Below are 20,012 nucleotides of genomic sequence, written 5' to 3'. Positions count from 1 at the left end.
TATCGAGTGCAGGCGAAACAACGTTCAAACGCGTAATTTAATTATCGTAATGAAACAAAATGATTTTCTACTCCATATTTAATTTTAATAAAATTGCGATTATGAACGACTTCAAAATTTTATGCTGTAATAAAAAAAAGAATAATGGCACGGGTACGGTCCCGAACCGGCACCTAAAGTCCGCTTTGCTCTTGTATATACCTATCAGTTCTCGTTTAGAAGCAGAGATATTATATCATGCTTTAGGGTTTTATAAAATACGGGCGAACTGAAGATAAGATGGTTCCCAAGTAACCAACGGGGGAACCAGAAATCGGTGCAAAAACTCTAAAGAAATGGCGGCTCCTCGCATTAAGACTTCCTCGAAGTCGAGCTACAGAAAACGAGCGCATTTATCTTCTTGAACCGTTGTTTCTTTAAAGTAAGGAAAGGATGGAACGGCAAAAGCTGCGAGTAGATTTTTTCGCTTCGAAGGAGACAATACATAACTGGATAACACCCACGTCCGCGGGATCTGCCCTTTGCTCTTGCCCCCCCCCCCCCCCCTCCCGCTCCCGCGATCGAACTTTGTAATCGCGATAATCGAAATCTCGCGTAAAGGCAAACAAACTTCCTGCCGTTCCTTCTTTCTCGGGGCGTGGAAACCTAGTCCTATTTTGTAAGCATTTCCCTCTCTCGCATTTGCGACACGACAACGTAACACCTTCGCGTACAGTATGACATCGTCTCCACTTTGCGTCTCTTCTACACTATCTGATATCGTTGAGTCATGGAAACTCCATTTCCGACACGTGACAACGTTGTTGCGCATTCAACAATAAACACCAGCGGGTTTCTGTTTACCGCCACTAAAGAAAATATTTCGCTTCAAGCGCGCGACGTTCGCACCCATTTCTGTTGCATTATGATTAATTTACGCTAAGCGCACTTTTTAAGCATTCGCTTTGTGCTCGCGTTCTGATTAATGAATAGTTTATCCACCGCGCCGTTTCGTCATGATTAAGTAAAACGGTCGCAAAATAGATACCATAAAAAGAGAAAAAAACCAGGCAGTTCAAAATTTTCATTCAACGAGGTAGATGTCACACCCCTACGAAGTTAACACACACACACACACACACACACACACACACACACACACACACACACACACACAATTTACAGAATCCTAATAGCTGATAGAATTCTGGCTCTTTTCCAAAAAGTTGTGGGTTCGTATTTATAGATTCTACTGAAGACCTCAATTTTTTTGCTTCCAAACGTGATACGATTTTATAAATGAATCGTAAAAGTCAATTTAATGTTTTTAAAATTTAATATTTAATATTTTTTAATAGAGACTGAAATTTATGTTTAGTTACCTATATTATTTCAGAATTATAAATATTATTATAAATATTATTATATTAAACAAACGAGAAAGTATTTAAAGGTCTTTTTCAATATATATGTCACGAATGTAAATAAAAGATGAACGTGAATTATATTTGAACAGAAAATAACAATATATTCGAATCGTACAATAAAATTGTATAAAAATATTAAAATAAATTTAATTAAAAAGGTACTAAGTTATCGAGTATCTCTCTTTTTTTTAATACGCCGGTATTACATATATTTTTATAGCTTTTTTATTATTTATTGATAACATTATTTTATTTTATCTTGAAGCAAGTGAGCTAATGCAAAATCCAATAATTATTTCGCGCGTGTAATATTGCGAGATATTTCGTGCGGTATTTTAATGATATTGCAGTAACTTGTTATCGTTTTGCTTCTGAGCCAAATATGCTATCAGTTGATCTCTAATCAAGATTTGAATCGTTTGAATTACAAGATATGAAACTCTATTCTAAATATACTCTAAACAATCGCCATAAATCACAATTTTTCATTTTCTGCGTCTTAGTTGTTACGCTTTTGTGGCGAGATTTATACAATGACTATAAAAATGGATTTTTATTTTCTTTTTATGTCTTTTTATCGCCGTACTTTAGAAAGACTTTCCATTAAATGTAAAAATAAAGATGTGAAAATTTCTATTTTTAGAAAGTTGAAGTAGCTTTTATTATTGAAATCGGAGTTCTTATTCAAATCGACGTGAGTAGAATTTGAACATTTGTTGTGTGTAGCAATAGTACTCGAATATGATTTGATATGGCTGTCGCGCGATCGGAGATCTTCATAGGACAAACGTCTGGAGCAAGATGAAAAATAAAAATACGTTTTTCCGCGTACAATTCGTATTTGGACTTGGTCAGTAGTTCGAACTTTCAGATGACAGGCAATTCGTCTTGACGCACTGGCGTCGATATTGAAACGTCGAAAAAAAGAAAAAGAAAAGAAAAAAAAAGAGAAAGGAAAGATAGAACATGTTCTTTCCTGTTCGAAAGGAAGGGGCCGAATAACTTGGCAAATTTTCCAGGCGTGGAAGAACTCGTACGTTCCGTGGGGATATCCGTCACGGTCTCCACAGCAGAACGCTGGTGTCGATATCACCGGTGTTCGACTTCCAATATTGGAGCAACAGTGTGACCAATTCTTCTCTCCTCGGTTACGTAAACCAGTGCACAGAGTATCGAGTTCGGCGCAAAACAACAGACGTAATGTCGGCTCGACAGCCAGTCGATACGCGATACAGCAGCACTCGACTCGTGTAAATCCGCTATAAGTTCACTCGGCCACAAGCGCGTTCTTAGGATCCTCTGGTTTATTGGAAATCGGCAGTGGGTCGGCACGTCGACTGAAAAAAAAAAAAAAAAAGGAAAGAGCCAAACGAAACGTGTTAGTTTCGGGGAGTTATATTTACTCGAATCAACTCTCTTTTCGATGAGTGGTTGGAATTACGGAGTGCCGACCGAGAGAAAAAAACTGATCAAGTGCGAAAATAAATCAACTTTTCAGAGGAGGAAGCAAGAAGCATTATATCCCTGCAAAATCCAACGTTATATTCTAGGAAGATCTTTTAAAGAAATAACATCTCTAAAGCCAGATCGGACGAGCGGGGATGGAAGAGAATCACATCTGGCGCGCCGTGCGATAAAGAGATAATGCATCGCAATCAATTTCAGCCGGCCTGAAATCGGGATAAATTTAAGTATGATTATCGTTTCCCTTATAATCCGTTGGAATTTTCAACGAAAATAATTATTCTCAAGATTATACCGGGCCCGTTCTCCGCTCACCCTCGGCTTCCTAATGAATGCCGCCGCGAGTGAAATCTGAGAACGTACGTACATTGCGCCATAATGATCGGGATAAAAATTAACCGCAGCGATAACAGTAAAGTGAAACTAAAGCAATAATAATTTTAAAGCGGATTATAAGACTTCTCCCAACCGATCCGACATTCTCGATGCGACCCGTATTCGACCCGGCTCCCTCCCATAGTGTTCTTCCCTTTCATGCATATATATATACATGGTGCTCGCACAAGCATATTTCCCGTTTTCGGAGAAACGCCTTATTCAAATGATTATAAGCAAAGGGAACGTGATGAAATATTTGCCGCGATCTTGCGACGAAGTGCGACTACTTAATCGAGAATTAAGATTTTCAAACTGGTATCTTTATAACAGTGATAGCCAATTTACAATAACGCCATTGATCGGATTTACATCGATCTTGGCAAATAAAAGTTTATACTTTCGATCGTGAAACCAGCATTTGTCCGGGAGTTTAAATATTAAAAATGACATGGTTCAGCAAATTCCTCCCAAGATACTCCGTACGCCGTGTAATCTGCGAGGAACGGAAATACGTCCCTCCTTACGCCACGGATACGTTCGATTTGCTCGCTCGGAAGTTACGAATGGAGATCCATCCCATGGGGGCCGAAGTTTTCAGTATCCGCCGATGCTTGCCCTCGCGCACCCGGATTGTTCTCCCCGAAAGGTAATTGATCTGGATTTGCTCGCTCGCACCTTCCCCGCGAACTTTTAATAGTATTTTACTTCTAAGCACTACTTCGCCGCCACCCCCGTCGTCAACCGATGCATCCACTTCAGCGGGAACGGGATTCCCGTCGATCGCGGACGCGCGGGAACTTTTCCTCCTGCTAAAGGGAGAGAGAGGAAGTGAGGGGGGGGGGGGGTAAGTTCCGTTCGAGCAAAGAATTGCCGAAATTTCTGCTTACTCGCGCCCCAGTAAATGCGACTTCAGTGTCGTTTGGATTTAGCGAGGTGAGTGGATGGATCGTTATCGCGGGCGCCGGCATCGTGGCTCCCGAGACATCTTTACCGTAGGTATTTTACTACGTTTTACATCGTCCGCCGCTCGTCGGCGTTGCAATAATAGAGAGGAGACTTGGCGATATCTCCCCGTAAAATAGCTTTATTAAAGCTCCCGAACGTACGGCGATGCGTGCGCGATGAATACGGTCCTCTCTCTTTCTTGTAAAGCACACATCGCCGTATGGAACAGCTATGAGACCATTACGTTCCCGCTGTTACTTCGGAGCGAGATTACCGTGCTTCTTCCCTCTCGCGCGAGTATCCCACGTTACTTTCAGATCTCCGATGCGAATAAGTTCAAACGGAACGACAAGATAGATCTCGGGGAAAGGAGCGCGCATAAATTTTACGACGTTCTGCGGTGCCGCTAAAGTTTTTAAAGCTAAGAGATGTGTAACTTTCAATGAAAGGGTTGCTCTACGTACGGCGCTTGGAAATTTCCTTTTTATTATTTTACATCGTGCAGTAAACACACGTTTTTTCCATAAAGAGAGAGAGAGAGAGAGAGAGAGAGAGAGAGAGAGAGAGAGAGATTGTGTAGATGGAACTCGAGCTTCGAAGAGAGAATTCGGCCGGCTTAAAATCGTGATTCACTTCGCGATACTGGAATTTTTCAAATAATATGAAAGCTGCATTCAAGCAATATGTCGATAAAAAAATCTCTCGAATAAATCGTAGCCTATTTCCATATTTTTCAGGAAATCTTATTAAATTTGCTGAATATAGCAAATCTAAAAATTTCAACGAAATGTTATTTTTATATTTTTCTCTTCATATTTCCTCAGGTTATTATAAAATTGTATTGTTTATTTCATCGTGATTATTTTGCAAGAATTATTTGGTAAAATATTATGATATTAAATTATTTCAACAAGACAGTGATGTAAAAGCACAACACGTTTGAAAGCGATTGATCCATTATCGAAATTGAAAACTATTAGCGCGCACCTGTGCATGCGTAAATAAATGCGAGCAAGAATGCAGCCGAGTTTTTAGTTTCTACCGTTTGCCAGGTACCGCGTTGTAAACACGTTCGTAAATACATAAATCTCCGTCACGCGGAGACAAACTGGTCAGATGAAATTAATTGTCACGATGCTTGCATTAAACATCCGTTTATTTCATGGAATTGAACGTTGTGATGGAAACGTTGTGCGCGCAATGAAAAATTACGGGTTCACCGAGCGCACCCTTATCGTAATAAGTCTTCCGAAGTTTATCCAACTTCGAGTTTCCTCCCGCCATTTCCTCGAATCATTTCTTTACAACGTACATTTGTTACTCCGGAATATTAGCTTTTTGCGCACCACTCGCCCGATTGTCTGCTTGATGAATCGACTCGCGATGGAATAAACGCGATCCAGAAGTTGTGCATTTCCTTTCGACTCGACTACTACCATCGAATTTTTGTGTCGATCTTTCTATCGCGGAAATTCGATTGAAAACATATGTGATTGAAAGGTAGATTTATATTTTCTTGATCAAACCGCAGATAAAAATTCTATCAGAATAGAGGAAGTTTATCTGTAAACCGTTTAAATTGTCTACTTGGAAAAATTGTTTACCAAATTAATGTTGAATAAAACTCGGAAATTATTCTTACATTTTAGCTTGATTTTTCCAGTTCTTCATTTTGGAGAAAAGCACGATTCCTATAACATCCTGTACGAGATCGTCAAAGTTGTTATACGACGGGCGATACACTTCCGACGAAAACACTATTCAGATATAAAATTCGGGTATCGTCGTGACGTCGTAAAATAATTTAATCGTGCTATTTCAGGAATGTGATTGTAAACACCGGTTATCTCGTGGAATCTAAAAAACTTTAGTTTAAAAACAAATCAAAACCGACTCGCGAGAGAGAACGCAAATACGTAGATTTTTTTTTTTAATTGCTGACGCTCCTTTTCGCTCTTGCTCTGGATTTGAAACATGGATGATCGTTAAGCGACTCCGGAAGACTCTTTCGAGTTGATGAAGCTCACAGTGCCGTTCCTTGCCAAGACAATAACAATGTAGGAACGTAATGAAACATAAAGAAGAGCGCGGAGCATCGTCCGAAACGATCCCGAATAGTACAGCCAACTCGCCACTGAGAATGTCCGGAAACGATGTTCGAATTCTGTTGCACTGGGTATTGCACAGCCTTAATCGTCTCGATCTGACTTTTCCACCATTTCAGTAAATACACAGACGGATCAGAAATCGCGAGGCGTTGGAAGCGAAAACGTGACGACGCTCATATCGAATCTACGCCTCGTTCATCCCATTCTCTTTCTCTCTCCTCTTCTCTCTCTCTCTCTCTCTCTCTCTCTCTCTCTCTCTCTCTCTCTTTCTCTCCCCCTTTTTCTTTGTTGAAAATAGGGGAATAGGGAAAATAATTGCTTCGGGTTTCTCATTCCTTATTCTATTCTTCTTCCACCCTCTGCGCTTCGCTTTTTCGTCTTCGGTGTTCCATTATTCTGAAAAACCGAAGTAGCCGAGAGCGCCGGAAGCAACGCCCGGAAGACTAATCGACGCGTTCAAGATCGGTTAAGTAGAGAACTGGAGAACAAACGGATGCCTCGGTACGTTTCCCGATGTTAATTTCGGTGAGGAGGGGACCTGCGCGCGCGAGAGGAAGAGGAAAATCGGGAGACTGACGGTATCGGAAACTCTCGGCGAATTATATCGGCGAATGGAAGCGCCCAGCTTTCCAGGTCGTTTTTCTGCAAGTCTTACGGGAAACGCGATCGGACAGGGGCGGCGCGCGAAAGTCATTAAGGGAATATACTTATTCGCCGCTGGCCAACGAAGCGCGGAATTATCGATCGCCCCGGTTGGCGAAAGCACTTACGTGTATCACATTTCACGGCGGCGGGGAGGAGAGGAGGGATTCCATTTGGAAGTTCTTAGACTGGTATCGCGCTACTGATTTACACATAAAAACGATGTAAATCAAAGAGCATAGACGATCAGAAAGCACATTGGAAGATGCGTAACGTTCTCGACGGTTATGGAGTAAAAATGGCGAAGCTGTGTCTCGTATTATGTTCCAATCGGGGATGTCATATGAGAACTGTAATACAAAAATTTATTACGTTAAACTCGTTTATTTAAATTTCCAATCAATATTGTTGCTCTCTTTTATACACCGTACCCCGCTTTACGACGTATGTCTATATGAATGAATGCATAATAAAATACATTCGAGGGAAACAAATGTACTATTTCCAAAAATCAGGGATTCAAGTCGAGCGCGAGTCCGTCGTGCACCACGAATGACATTGTGCATTCAATCGCAATATGTAAAATAGATTTCCTATCGCGAAGTTTCGTAAGTGAATCCATCAAAACTTTTATAAAAGTTCCGGCAAGACTGATGAGTTTCTCCCCCGTATCGACCTATCCCAATACCGATTCTATCTAAGCGGTCCATAGGATTAACCGAGTAGAAATCTGAAACATTCAGCGAAGGACGGAAACTTTTCGGACGTCTCGCCGTGGGAGATTTACGTACGTGATACATAGCCGGAATATCAACGATGGAATTTAAACTGAATTCTCTCCATCGTTACATCGGCAACTATGGAACTGGTCAATTCAATTTTCAGTGTATGTATCTGTAATTAAACAAGATTACAGCACTCCGAGAAATCATCGCTAATCACGATAAGAGTTACGATTTAACGCGATAATATTTCACGGATGATACATTTGAGTACAACATATCTAGAACCGGCGTGTATAACACGATGGACACTCTGTTTTACGCGCGTTCGATGGGATTAGCCGCGGCATATTATATTATATATGTATGTTAAAACCCAACGCGTCGACCGAGCCGTTATAAATCAAAGCGCATCGGCTTATTTCCGCGGGACGCGAAAATTCCGGTTGGACGCCGTATATAAAAAATGACGTCAATTTTTCAACGGTAAAAACTCGCGATGTTGCGACTCGAAATCACACACCTACTACATCGTGTTCTAACCATCGAAGTCGTTGTATATCATATATATATATATATATATATATATATATATATATATATATATATATATATATATATATATATACGCGCTCCTGTAGCATGATTAATTATCCCGGCGGACACGACCGCGCGTTCGTCGTGTCGTCGCGTCCGCGTGTATCCACAGAACAAATACGTTCGATACACCGTTGCCGGTCCGCGGATGGATTCACGGCGCAGCTATCTGCATACAGAGCGAAACCCAGCCCGGCATGGTATTTGCCAGCGGGGCGGTTCGTGGCTGCGCCCTGATCGCGCGGATACACCATCCGAAGCCCAGGATAAACGCGTGGCCGTAGCCGCCGGCTCGAACGTCGAAATTAAGACGACTCCCGGGAGTTTGTCCGTCACCGCGTCACCCGGGTGACCCGGTCGGCATCGCGGTTCGAGTTTCGAAGTCACTTCGCACGTACCGCCACTTGAATCTTATCCGAGCGCCGGCAAAAATACTTGTGACCCGTCCGAAGTAGAAGATTGCCGTCTTCTTCCATTCCGTGAGTACTTTCGGGACGTCGGCAGAAGTCGGTGAAAAGTTGCTCGGTCGCTCGCCCGACTCGCTCGCTCGCTCTGCGGTTCATCGCGCCGTAAGAAACGCTCTTACGGAACGGAGTTCGGTGAGTGAAGAGGGTCCGCGCGACGAAGCCGGACGGAAAGTTCTCGCCGAGAGTATCGGGACAAGAAATGTCGCCGCGCTGTAACGATCGCGAACTCCCCTTAACGCCGACGTCCGATGATTTAGTGGCCGTCCGTTACAGCGCACGCTTGAATCTCGACGCTGGTCACACGGAACAAAGAATCTTTCTTGTAGCTCGTGTACTCGCTCACGCGCAACGTATCCTATTTGAAGCGACAATCGAACTCTCTGATGTAAGAACCACACGATCCAGATATTGACAAAGCCCCCAGGAGGGTTTGTGAACTTCGATTAACTTCGATGGCAACGAGCTTGTATTAATTGATGCCACAAACTTCATAGTTGCGTGAATCTATGGTCGAGATGGCTTTGAGAGAATAAAACACGCAATGTGTATTTACCTCGTGTCTTTTTCTGTACATGGTAAAGGTAAGTATTTTTTTTTTTTTTTTTTTTTTTTTTTTTTTTATGTGCTGTATGTGAAATTATATTACGTTGGGATGAACAAAAATTTAATAACTTTTTGAATTTTAAAATTCAGCAGAATTTAGAAAAGAGGATTAGCTCACGTTTCCATTAAGATACTCGATTAATAATAAGGATTAAAAATAAAACTTCAACCGTGTTGTGTTGTATCGGAGTAAGATATTTTATAATTATTTTTTAATATATAAAAATTATTAACAAAAAATTACTAAAAGACATTGTAATATAGTTAAGTTGTATACTTTTTTTTGTTCTTTCTGATATTAGGATTCAAAATAATCCCAAGAAATTCTGAAGATCTTTTTTAGATCAAAAAGTTTTTATGATTTATAAAGTAGCAATCAGCTAGCGAACATAATTTATTAAAATTAGTCAGATATATAAGGATATCTTTTTCAACTAAAATATCAGTAATTAATTAACATTTTTGTATATTGATACATGTTTCGTATTATTCTTGTAACTTTAACATTCCTTGATGGATGCGGTCTGTAAAATCCATGCGCATATCTTCCCGCAACTCTACGAGAAATATTTGCCGTACGCTTCGCTGTTTCGGTTCTTTCTTTAGATACGTTAGATATTTCCGTCAAGTATGAAATATACCAGAGTAAAATATTCACGAATAACGTTGCGGGATATCGCGAGATGTACCGCTGTTTCCATAAAAAAGAATGGACCAGCCGTAATAGTCTTCGCCGATGTGGGGAATATTCAACGTGGCTTCGGCAAAAAAATTCTTATTTTTTTCAAAATCGCGTCCAAGAGATAAATCGCAAATATAATATAGAGAAAAAATATAAGAGCCAGAGAATTTTGTTGCGTCCCGGTTTGATTTTCGGGGATTCTTCCCCTGAACGGACGAGCGCTCGTAGAAACAGTCGTGAAAATCGCTATGCCCGTCGTCACGTGTATTTAATTAAACGATACCGAGCGAGAGCGCATTAATCGGGCACGGTCGATTGGTTATGAGACTTATCTCGAATTGGCGTTGAATTATATAACACCAGCGCCGATTTGAATATTCATACGTGCGTGCGCAAGATAACGTGCACGTGCTTCGCCTACACGCGTGCCCGAGAGCGAGCACGGAGCCTCGTCCGCGTTTCTCGCGCGTCGCATTTTTCTTTTTAATTCCGACATGCAATGAGCTTGCCGAGATAATTACGCCATCGGCAGAATTTGTGCGTACTGCCAAAGCTACGCTAGGAATACATCGATGGATAATTAATTAATTAACATCACTGTAACGAGATAAAAAATATGATTGGATACGGAACTTATAAAATTTTTGCAATCTCATCTTCCTCTCTTTGAGCTATGATGCTACAATTATGCTACAATGTCATCATCACGTGTTTTTTTTTTGAAATTCTATATGGATTGTGCAACGTTATGCGCAGCATCATTCCGGATTATAATTTTTTTCGTGTAAAAAGCTATTTTTGTTGCTGACCTACTTTTTAATAATATAAATAATGAAATGTCGCGTGAGTCTGGGGGAGACAAAGGACTGTTTAAAAAATGATATGACATTGTATGATATGCATTACGCGCATAGCTATAATTTATTTAAACTTAACAATAATATATTTTGTAAAGTTCTGAATAGTGAATTTTAAAATTGATTCTGCATCTGATGTATTAATGATTTTCATTAATTAATCTAGAAATTCCATGTGTCTCTCAAATAGACTGCAAAGATAGAAGAAATATAGAAGTTTAATATATTAGAAATAATGTGATCCTATGCATCTGATTCAGTCGAAAATTCATTTCGCACCCTATTTCCTGGCGAGCATACATATAGCGAGCGAAAAGGTGATCCTAACACAATAGAGCAATCTTATATTCTTGTAGGATGAAAAAATAAGGGGATGAAAACCAGTTGTACCTCATTCTATCATAATCAGTCTGAAATTAACTTTCTCTCTCTCTCTCTCTCTCTCTCTGTGTGTGTGTGTGTGTGTGTGTGTGTGTGTGTGTGTGTGTGTGTGTGTGTGTGTGTGTGTGTGTGTGTGTGTGTGTGTGTGTGTGTGTGTGTCTCTCTTCTTTCATTGTCCCCCTTATTCTGGGAGCAGCGAGACGTGAAAGATTACGGAGAGACGGCGCTGAGAGAGGAGATTCGGATAAAAATACAAGCGTATTAGCGGCGAGAGCGAAAGAGGCCAAGGAATAAAAGGAAAGACGGAGAAGACGGAGAACTATCACCAATAGAGTCAGCAGGAGAGCGCGCCTCAACAAGCCCGTTGTTTCGTTCAACCCGCTTGGCGGACCCGGCGTCGAATTATACCGGATGTGTATCTACGGCGTGTACATGGCCCCTGACCCGGGCACGTACGGGACCAAAGCCCGTCGCGTATACGTGTGCGAGAGTGATACACGGGAGCGGATATTACGCCATGTGGTACACCACCTATCCCTGTCTGTCTCATCGGCCGCTTCTATCTCCTCGCGCCGCCCGGGTCGCATTCGCGTGCGATTTTTCGCATATTACCGCACGGGACATCGAATTTTCGGCACCGATTCTGAGGTTTCGCACACAAATGTGCAGAAGTTTGCGTCGCATGACTCGCGTATACTCGAAATTGGCAGCGCGCAATGTGAAAGTTCGTGCCATTGTCTTCGTACGAAATACAATCGAGATATTTAGATGCGGTTTCTGATTCTATTGTTCGTTTGGAAAATTTATACAAAGGGATAAATTATTAAATTTATTCTCTCTCTCTCTCATTCTCTCTCTCTCTCTCTCTCTCTCTCTCTCTCTCTCTCTCTCTCGGAGATGAAGTCACCGGTATCACACATTCATAATCACACGTATAAAATACTATCGATAATATTTATGAGATTATAAATTGCGCGAGTAGAGAATAGAGTTAATTAAACGAAATAAAGAGTATACTTATAAAAAAAACTAGATTTATTTATCTCGACATTGGACGAATAACTTTTAGCTAGATTTCTGCGAGTTCGAATAGAATTCTCGACACTCAACAAGTTAATTTTATTTCTGATTTAAATTGAATAATACGGCAAGTAATTTTGTTGCCTTCATTGTGTATGAATAATATTCTGTAAATAGTCGCATAAATATGTGAGATATGACGCCGTGCTCCACGTGGCAATGGTACGATTGTGCAACACGTGATTGCAAGGATCACACAGGAAAAGAGGGCAGAATACAGTAGTAGACCTCGTTGCCGAAAGCAGCAGTTTCCAGAGCAATTATTATAATAGGGTCTTCAAATCCGTCGCCATGCGCAGTGAGCTGTGACGATGGACTTCTGAACATTGGGACGAGATAGTTGCGTCGTGGCCATCCGCCTGAGTCAGCTTTGTCATTGGGATATCTCTCTTCCTCTCTCACTCTCGGGACAGACCGACCGACGTGGAAAATCAGACAAGAACCGTCTGCTTTCGGCTCTTCCTACGTTGTTATCGAGAGAATGCATCGCAAGTAGTAACGTGCAGCAGTGCAGCTTAGGCACCACGTGCACTTCGATAAACGAAGAGCGATAAAGCATGCATTTTAGAGATAAATAAATAAAACCCTCTCTCTCTCTCTCTCTCTCTCTCTCTCTCTCTCTCTCTCTCTCTCTCTATCTTATTAAATAAAATTTAAAGGCAAACACTTGCTAAAAAATTTAAAGGCAAACACTTGCTAAAAAAATTAAACTAGTTCCCAGAATTTTATATTTTTAAATATTAATCTAAATTTAGATATGTTTAGATATTAATATTTAATGAAAAAAGTTTTGTTGCTAAAGAAGAGTTGAAAAATATTTAAAATGTTACAAGTTCGTTGTGTCGAATTAGAAAACTTTCAGCGAAAATATTTTGAAAACAACTTGTGAACTTTAAACCATCGATATTGTGACTTGTGACTTAAAATTAACAAAAATTTGAAAATTATTTGCTGTAAATAAGAAATATTAAAAAGATGTAAAACGTAATTATTCTCTATCTCTTGAGTTTCATACTTTATCTTAGACGATGTAAAAAATTATACGGACACTGATTGCTTACTTGCTGTATTTTCACGAGATATCTTTATTCTTTTTCCCGTATTTGTGCCGCATCGTTTCCTCTGAACGAGCGCAGGGAATTGTGTCTCTGTAAGTGGAAAAGTAAACCCTTTCGCCTATAGTATTAACGAGAAAGTTAAGTTTGTTTTGTAGTTAAATTGTTTCGCATTAGCACGCAGTCTTGGCGCATGTAGCTCTAAATTATTATCCCGCTGCAAAACTAATCTGATATAACAATATGAACGAACTCATTCCTTCCCTTTAATTGTCACGTTTCTAGTGCTTTACGATTGCTAGATATAAAGTTTCATGGCCACTGTAATATATTTGTATATTGCGAATAAGCACTATATATTCCATTACAGCTGAATTTTATTATGTCATTAATCTAACTATAATTTATACACATAAGGAATTATTTGTGATATTCTCTACATATTGAAAATAGCAGCTTTTTAATATCTTCGCTTATTTTCTAAAAAATACAATTAACATTTTTGGCATGATGAGCAGCAACTCCGCCGCATTTATTATCACATATCAGTTACAATTTCCCCAATTTCTTTTTATAACCATCACGAGTTTGCTATTCAAATGGTATCTGATGCGTTTCCGAGGCGAGGCTCTTGTCGCAAGTGCGAGCGACGGATCTCCGCGACAAATCTCCGCGACGTTCTCTCTCCCGCGGATCTAGATCTCGCAGGATTAACGAATGTGTTTTGATTCGGCACGTGCGAAAAAAGGGAGAAGAATGACTGGGTGGGCGCGTATAGGATATAGACGGACGGGCGCGACAAAAGTGGAGCGTTCGCCAAAGCGGAACACGCTCGCGGAACGAATCGGATCACCCTATTCATCGGCGCATTGACGAAAATCGAAACGGCCGCCCCTTTAGAATTTATATGTCGCTCTATCGCCTACGTGTATGTGTGTGTGTGTGTGTGTGTGTGTGTGTGTGTGTGTGTGTGTGTGTGTGTGTGTGTGTGTGTGTGTGTGTGTGTGTGTGTGTGTGTGTGTGTGTGGTGTGTGTGTGTGTGTGTGTGTGTGTGTGTGTGTGTGTGTGTGTGTGTGTGTGTGTGTGAGTGAATGCGCGCGCACATATACCGACCCAATTTTTTTTCGCACGACGTCGGCAGACGCTTTATTTTTTCGCAGCCGCCGTCGCTTTATGAATAAAAAGCGTACTTTTGTCCATGAATACCTCTGTATATTTCCTGCTGAAATATTTTTCAATCACGAGCGCAATTTTACGCGTCCCCCGTGACGCAGTTTATATGACTAGCAGTCTAATCGGCCTGTTGTCACGCATCGAAAATTAAAAAATCGTTGTGACTGAACTTCATCGCGCCGTGTCGCATACCATGCATACCGATGGGGCGGCGACCGAAGTAATTTTGTCATCTGCGATGACAAAAGCGGAAATTGCGATCGTAATTTGAGAATAAAAACGGTTCGTTAAGTTGATCCCGATAGAAATATATAGACATATAATAAAAAAGCTTGCGTGATAAAGTCAAAAAATATATATATTCATGGTACCACATCATCGTATGCAAATTATTCATATAAAGATAGAAAATATTACGCTATCATTTTCGATCGTATCGTAATCTCTTACATCTGTCTAATTACAATCAGAAAATTGAGTCTATCGCTCGTAATAATCGAGCGCAATTAAACTCGTAATACCGGCATTTCGAAATTCTACTTGCGGAGCTCCCTCCCTCCCCCTCCGAAAAACTATTACGCCGCAGTTACGACGAGTCTTCGACGACTTATGGCGTGCGATTTCGATTTTAAAACCCTTTATACCGCTCGCGCACAGTCGCGGTATTTTATTTCGTCGAAACACCAGTTTATCAGAGTCGAAACTTCGCGGGCGACGGCAACGTAAAGTTCGAGTACGAAATCAAATCCCGCACGCTGATATAGCGGCGCTCGGTCGCCGTTAGCACAGGCTTCATTTGCGCGGCAGGAGCAGCACGCGAACCGCAGTAAAATTTTTTTATGGTCACGGCGGGAACGAAAGGCGGAAGTAACTTTTTGGCGGCTCAAATTAACCAGCGTAACTGCGGGCACGACAATTACCACCCGATGGCTCGGCCGTCCGTTAATACTCTTCCCCATGCCGTCCACCCAACGCGACATTAATCACGAAAAACAGTTTCGGACTTTCCCGTGCTCAGTCGCACCCTCCCCGCCTCACCCCCGACTCGCTGGCGCTCTCGATGCTGATGATGTCCCCGAAATCAAGAGCCTTTATAAACAATAAATCTGACCAGTCCGTTGGTAGCGCGAAGTGCGCGAGCTCGCGAGCGAAATGCGCGTTCTGATCAACCGCGCGCGCGCGCGTGTGTATGTGTGTGTGTGTGTGTGTGTGTGTGTGTGTGTGTGTGTGTGTGCGCGCGCGCGCGCGCGCGCGCGTCCAGCGAAATTGTCGGGTGGAAATGTAAAACTAAATGTAAACCGAACTGTAAATTGCGAAAGTACGTTTCTGGATATACCGTTAAAATTCCAATAATAAAGAACAGTAATACAATTATGAATGAAATAAAAACGGCCAACGGTAAATCAGCGCTGAGAGTAAGAGAGGGATAAAATTTATATCATATTAAAAGATAAACCTGCGAAGAAATTTGTGAGAGAACAGAAACGCGTGATCTAAGTCTATTTAATCATTTTACTTAATTATATAATTTAATAAATATAATTTAATAATTATTTGCGAGATAGAATTTTCTACAAAAACTTGGATATGTATTGGGAACATCGGAGAAAGAGAATGTCTGTGAAAGTTAAATTTTGATATTTGAAAGGCCTTATCGTGCTTCCGAACGTCAAAGAAGGGGAGTTTTGCGTTCAAAACTCAAATCCAAAACCATACTTGGTACAGACTTTGTACAGACTAATAACTGCATCATGTTGATACTTTACGGAAAATTTCTCGTATAATCGGCTCTGAGCTTTGCATTAACTGTATGCAACATAGTCGACCGCAAAGTGTTCCAAGCACGTTTCTCGATCGACTTAAGGTACATTAACGTGGATGCAACATGTACTTTGTGCAAGATAGGTAGATTCATTAAACGTAGAACGCCATAAAGATACTATGTTTTATTACAAAAATGTGATAAAGCTTAATGCGAAATCAATTTCTTTCTGCGCGCGCGACATTTTCCCAGAGTTAAATAGATAGTTCCAGCGGACCGCTGTATCGTCATAACCGTAAATATCTGGTGGCATTCATAATTCTAAGAAAGTTATGTCGCGCCTTAGTAATTGAAAAAGGGAGAGACGGGAATATTAATGGCGCAACATTGCGCGCGTTAATCGTTCCAGGCTGCCGGTCTGCTAATGCGAGATCTATTTTTACGTTAATCACGATCGCCGTTAACGAAAATCATCGTCAGTTTTCCCCGTCCGGCCGAGACGGGACTCGCTTTATTTTCGAAGAAATGTATTTCCGCGCGGTAAAATGGGATGTATGAAAAATGATTGCGCGGCGAAGGAGGGAGGGGAGGGGGGGGGCGGAATGATCTCGCGCGCGGCGCGGTTCCGACCGCGCCGTGTGCACGCGCGCGCGAGTTTTAGCTTTTAGCTAAACGCGGCGGATAATTAGAGGAAAGAAAGTGGCCGACGCGAAGTCGGACGTGAAAGCGCGCGCGAGCCGGATAATAAATTGAGTTTTACCGGAGGGATCGGTTTCATTAAAGCACGATAATTCTCGTCAGTATAGAGCAGCCGCGGCAGTTTCCACGGAAATAAATAACGGCAGTAGTGCAGGTGCGCCACTGTCAGACCTGTCGCGGATTAATGGCGCGCCGCGCTATTGCGCCGCTAGACTACTGCATCGGGCGTCCTTACGGAGGGACTCTGCGCCTTTAAAAAGAGGTCGCGAACGCCGGCGACCGACATCGACGCCGAGTGGTAGGTACATCATGCTCCTTCTCCTTGCGGTGGCGAGAGAGGCAATCGAAATACGTAACGTATTACGCAGAGGGACTATGATACTGCAAATACTACAAAGGCTAATACCGATAAATGATGCTTCCCCGCATACCATTTGTCAGGATTACGGAAATGCGGACCAAGAAGGGACGAAGGGAGGAGAAGTCCTTGAGAAAGGGAAGAAGGGAGAGAGAGAGAGAGAGAGAGAGAGAGAGAGGGAGAGAGAAACGGAATATTCGCAATAACAAGTCTAAAGATACATTAAGAACACTTTTCACATCTGTGAAATCAAGTATATTTATTTTATCGTTGTAACAGGAGAGAGTTTAATCACAATGTTGGCACACAGTGATACGTGTACATCAATAAAGAAAAGTGAAGTTAAAATTATAGAGGATAATATTAAAACAGAATGATCCGATAATATATCCGTAAATTCTCCTTTTTCTAGATAGTAGCAATAATGCATTTGATGTAAACTGAAAGAAAACGACTATATTTCGCCAAGTTTGTTTTTGATTTCAAAAGTTCCCGACTGACGCGCTTGATGCACCATGAAAGAAGATTGCAATAAGAGTAAAATGCCATTCCACTCCAAGTGCAGAACCAAAATAATTCTTTATGCGGCGAAAGAAGCCGCCAGGAAGAAAAATAAGCTAAAACGAGGTGGCGTTCTTGAATACGGTCTTCCGGCGTGATTTTTGCGATTGTAATTTTCCAATTACATCGCCTGGGAATTCCGTCCGCCGAGTGGCTCTCCTTTTACACAAACGTCCCGAGCGTCGCAATCTGATTTTCCCGTGAACTCTTCGCGAAAGGGTCCGAATAAACTAATTTACGTGAGAAAATTAAAAAAAAAAATATTCGCACGCGCTCGAGAGGAAACGATAAAAGTGCTAGTTTCCCGTGATCCCCTTCTTATTATTTTAAGTTCCGCTCGCCAGTAAACTTCACGTCCGTCCGATATCTGATATCGCGACAATTCCCAGCTTCTAGACTCGAAGAGCAAAAGCACGCCGCCGCCGCCGCCGCCGCCGCCGCTGCCGCCGCCGCTGCCGCCGCGCGAACGCATCCAGTACATACGCCCGTCAGAAATACATCGTGACGTGGGCTTTCGCGGCGTCCGATATCGATTTCAGATTTCAATTTAATGCCGTCGCGATATCTCAGGCACGATCTTCCAATACCAATTTCGTGTTATCGAACTTTTCGTGACGTGCCGCCGAGCTTTCCTCCGCGTCGCGCGCCCAGGACAATCCTCCGTACGCGGCGAGTTGCGGCAACGCGACCAGAAAAGCTTTCGTATCATGAATATTCCTTGGCGTTAACTACATCGACATTTCTATTCGTTTCCAGTGCCGCCGCACAAGATCACGATCGTCGACGAGAACATGAACGAGCAGGGCGAATTGGTCGGGCCGTATATGGAGGGCGACAAACTGCGGCTCTTCTGCGACGTTCGTGGCGGTGAGTATCGTAAATCGGAATGTGCATGTATATTATGACGAAATTCTTTTTATCTCCGAAAAAACTGTATGAATTTTTGTGTTCCGCAATGCGGGTTTTGTAGTTGTGTCCTGTAGTCGATTGTCAAAAAGAATGAAATAAAAGGATATTCTGGTTGAGATCTTTTTTTTATTTAGTAAGCTGTGCGAACAAATTTATTTCTAAAAATATAAAAATTGAAAATTTTTACTTTTACGACGCGATTACATTTCAATAATTATGTCTGTCACTCTTGACCTAATCATCTTGACGTTATATTATTCATATTTGTTAATTGACTCGTAAGATTTGGAATACAAATTACGTTCGTAATGTATATTAATTACGCATATTAACATCCATCTATTTTATCTATAAATGATAGCTGTTAATTATATTATAAATAATATTACATATAATAAATATTCGTATGCTACAAAACATATTTGCAAATATTTGAGTAATATTTGAGTAATATTTATATATATTAATAGTATTTATATATCTCATAGCTCTCTCTCTCTATAATATTGACATTCGTAACGATTAATATTACTGTATTAATATTTTCCGTTATTATAAAGTTAAAAACGTTATTATAAAGTTTTTATGCAATTTTCCAGTATTAATAACTTTAGTTCTATAAATGTATAAAATGTTTGACAGACTCAAGATTAAATATAATTTAAGTAAATGCATAACTTAAGTAAATTAAAATTTTATTCAATATTATTTTTAACAAAGTAAAAGTTATTAAAAAAATTAAAAATGAAGAAGGTTTTATATATTTTGTACTTCAATTAAGTAATGAACATTAGAATATCTAAAATAATATCTTATAATATTAATATTTTATAATATTAATCACTGATCTTTGTTAACCGAATCTAGTTTCTCATCGATTATGTATTATACAAATTATATTATATTAATTAATTATTCAGATATACTACATAATGCGAATAGTTATGATAAATAATTCGAGTGTTCGTGCCTGCGACCGCAGATAATATTGAAACTGATTGTTTAATGACACTATCTATGTTCGTTCGTAATGAAAGATCGATTTCATTTGCACGATGTTAACTCTCTTCGCTAATTATAGACTGTAATTATTGCTCTTCATTATCATCGTGCTTTTGAATGAAGTCTCGAGTGATACTCGATACTTGCATTAAATTTACGCG

General features: G+C 40.8%; 1 protein-coding gene across 3 annotated transcripts in view; it reads left to right on the top strand.

Moving 5' to 3' along the window:
* LOC105423587 (neural cell adhesion molecule 2) overlaps positions 1 to 20,012 on the top strand; it is a 236,300-nt gene that overhangs the window by 177,314 nt on the left and 38,974 nt on the right. For all 3 annotated transcript variants that reach the window (XM_089080844.1, XM_089080842.1, XM_089080843.1), the window contains one exon: positions 18,697 to 18,807. In XM_089080844.1, the coding sequence (XP_088936970.1) occupies positions 18,697 to 18,807 (111 nt within the window). The remainder of the gene's footprint in view (positions 1 to 18,696; positions 18,808 to 20,012) is intronic.

Source organism: Pogonomyrmex barbatus, unplaced genomic scaffold, assembly GCF_055798465.1.
Source record: "Pogonomyrmex barbatus isolate J1 unplaced genomic scaffold, ASM5579846v1 scaffold4, whole genome shotgun sequence".
In the NCBI taxonomy this organism is placed as follows: Eukaryota; Metazoa; Arthropoda; class Insecta; order Hymenoptera; family Formicidae; genus Pogonomyrmex; species Pogonomyrmex barbatus.
The sequence above is the reverse complement of the archived record's forward strand: the minus strand, read 5'-3'. Positions and strand labels throughout refer to the sequence as shown.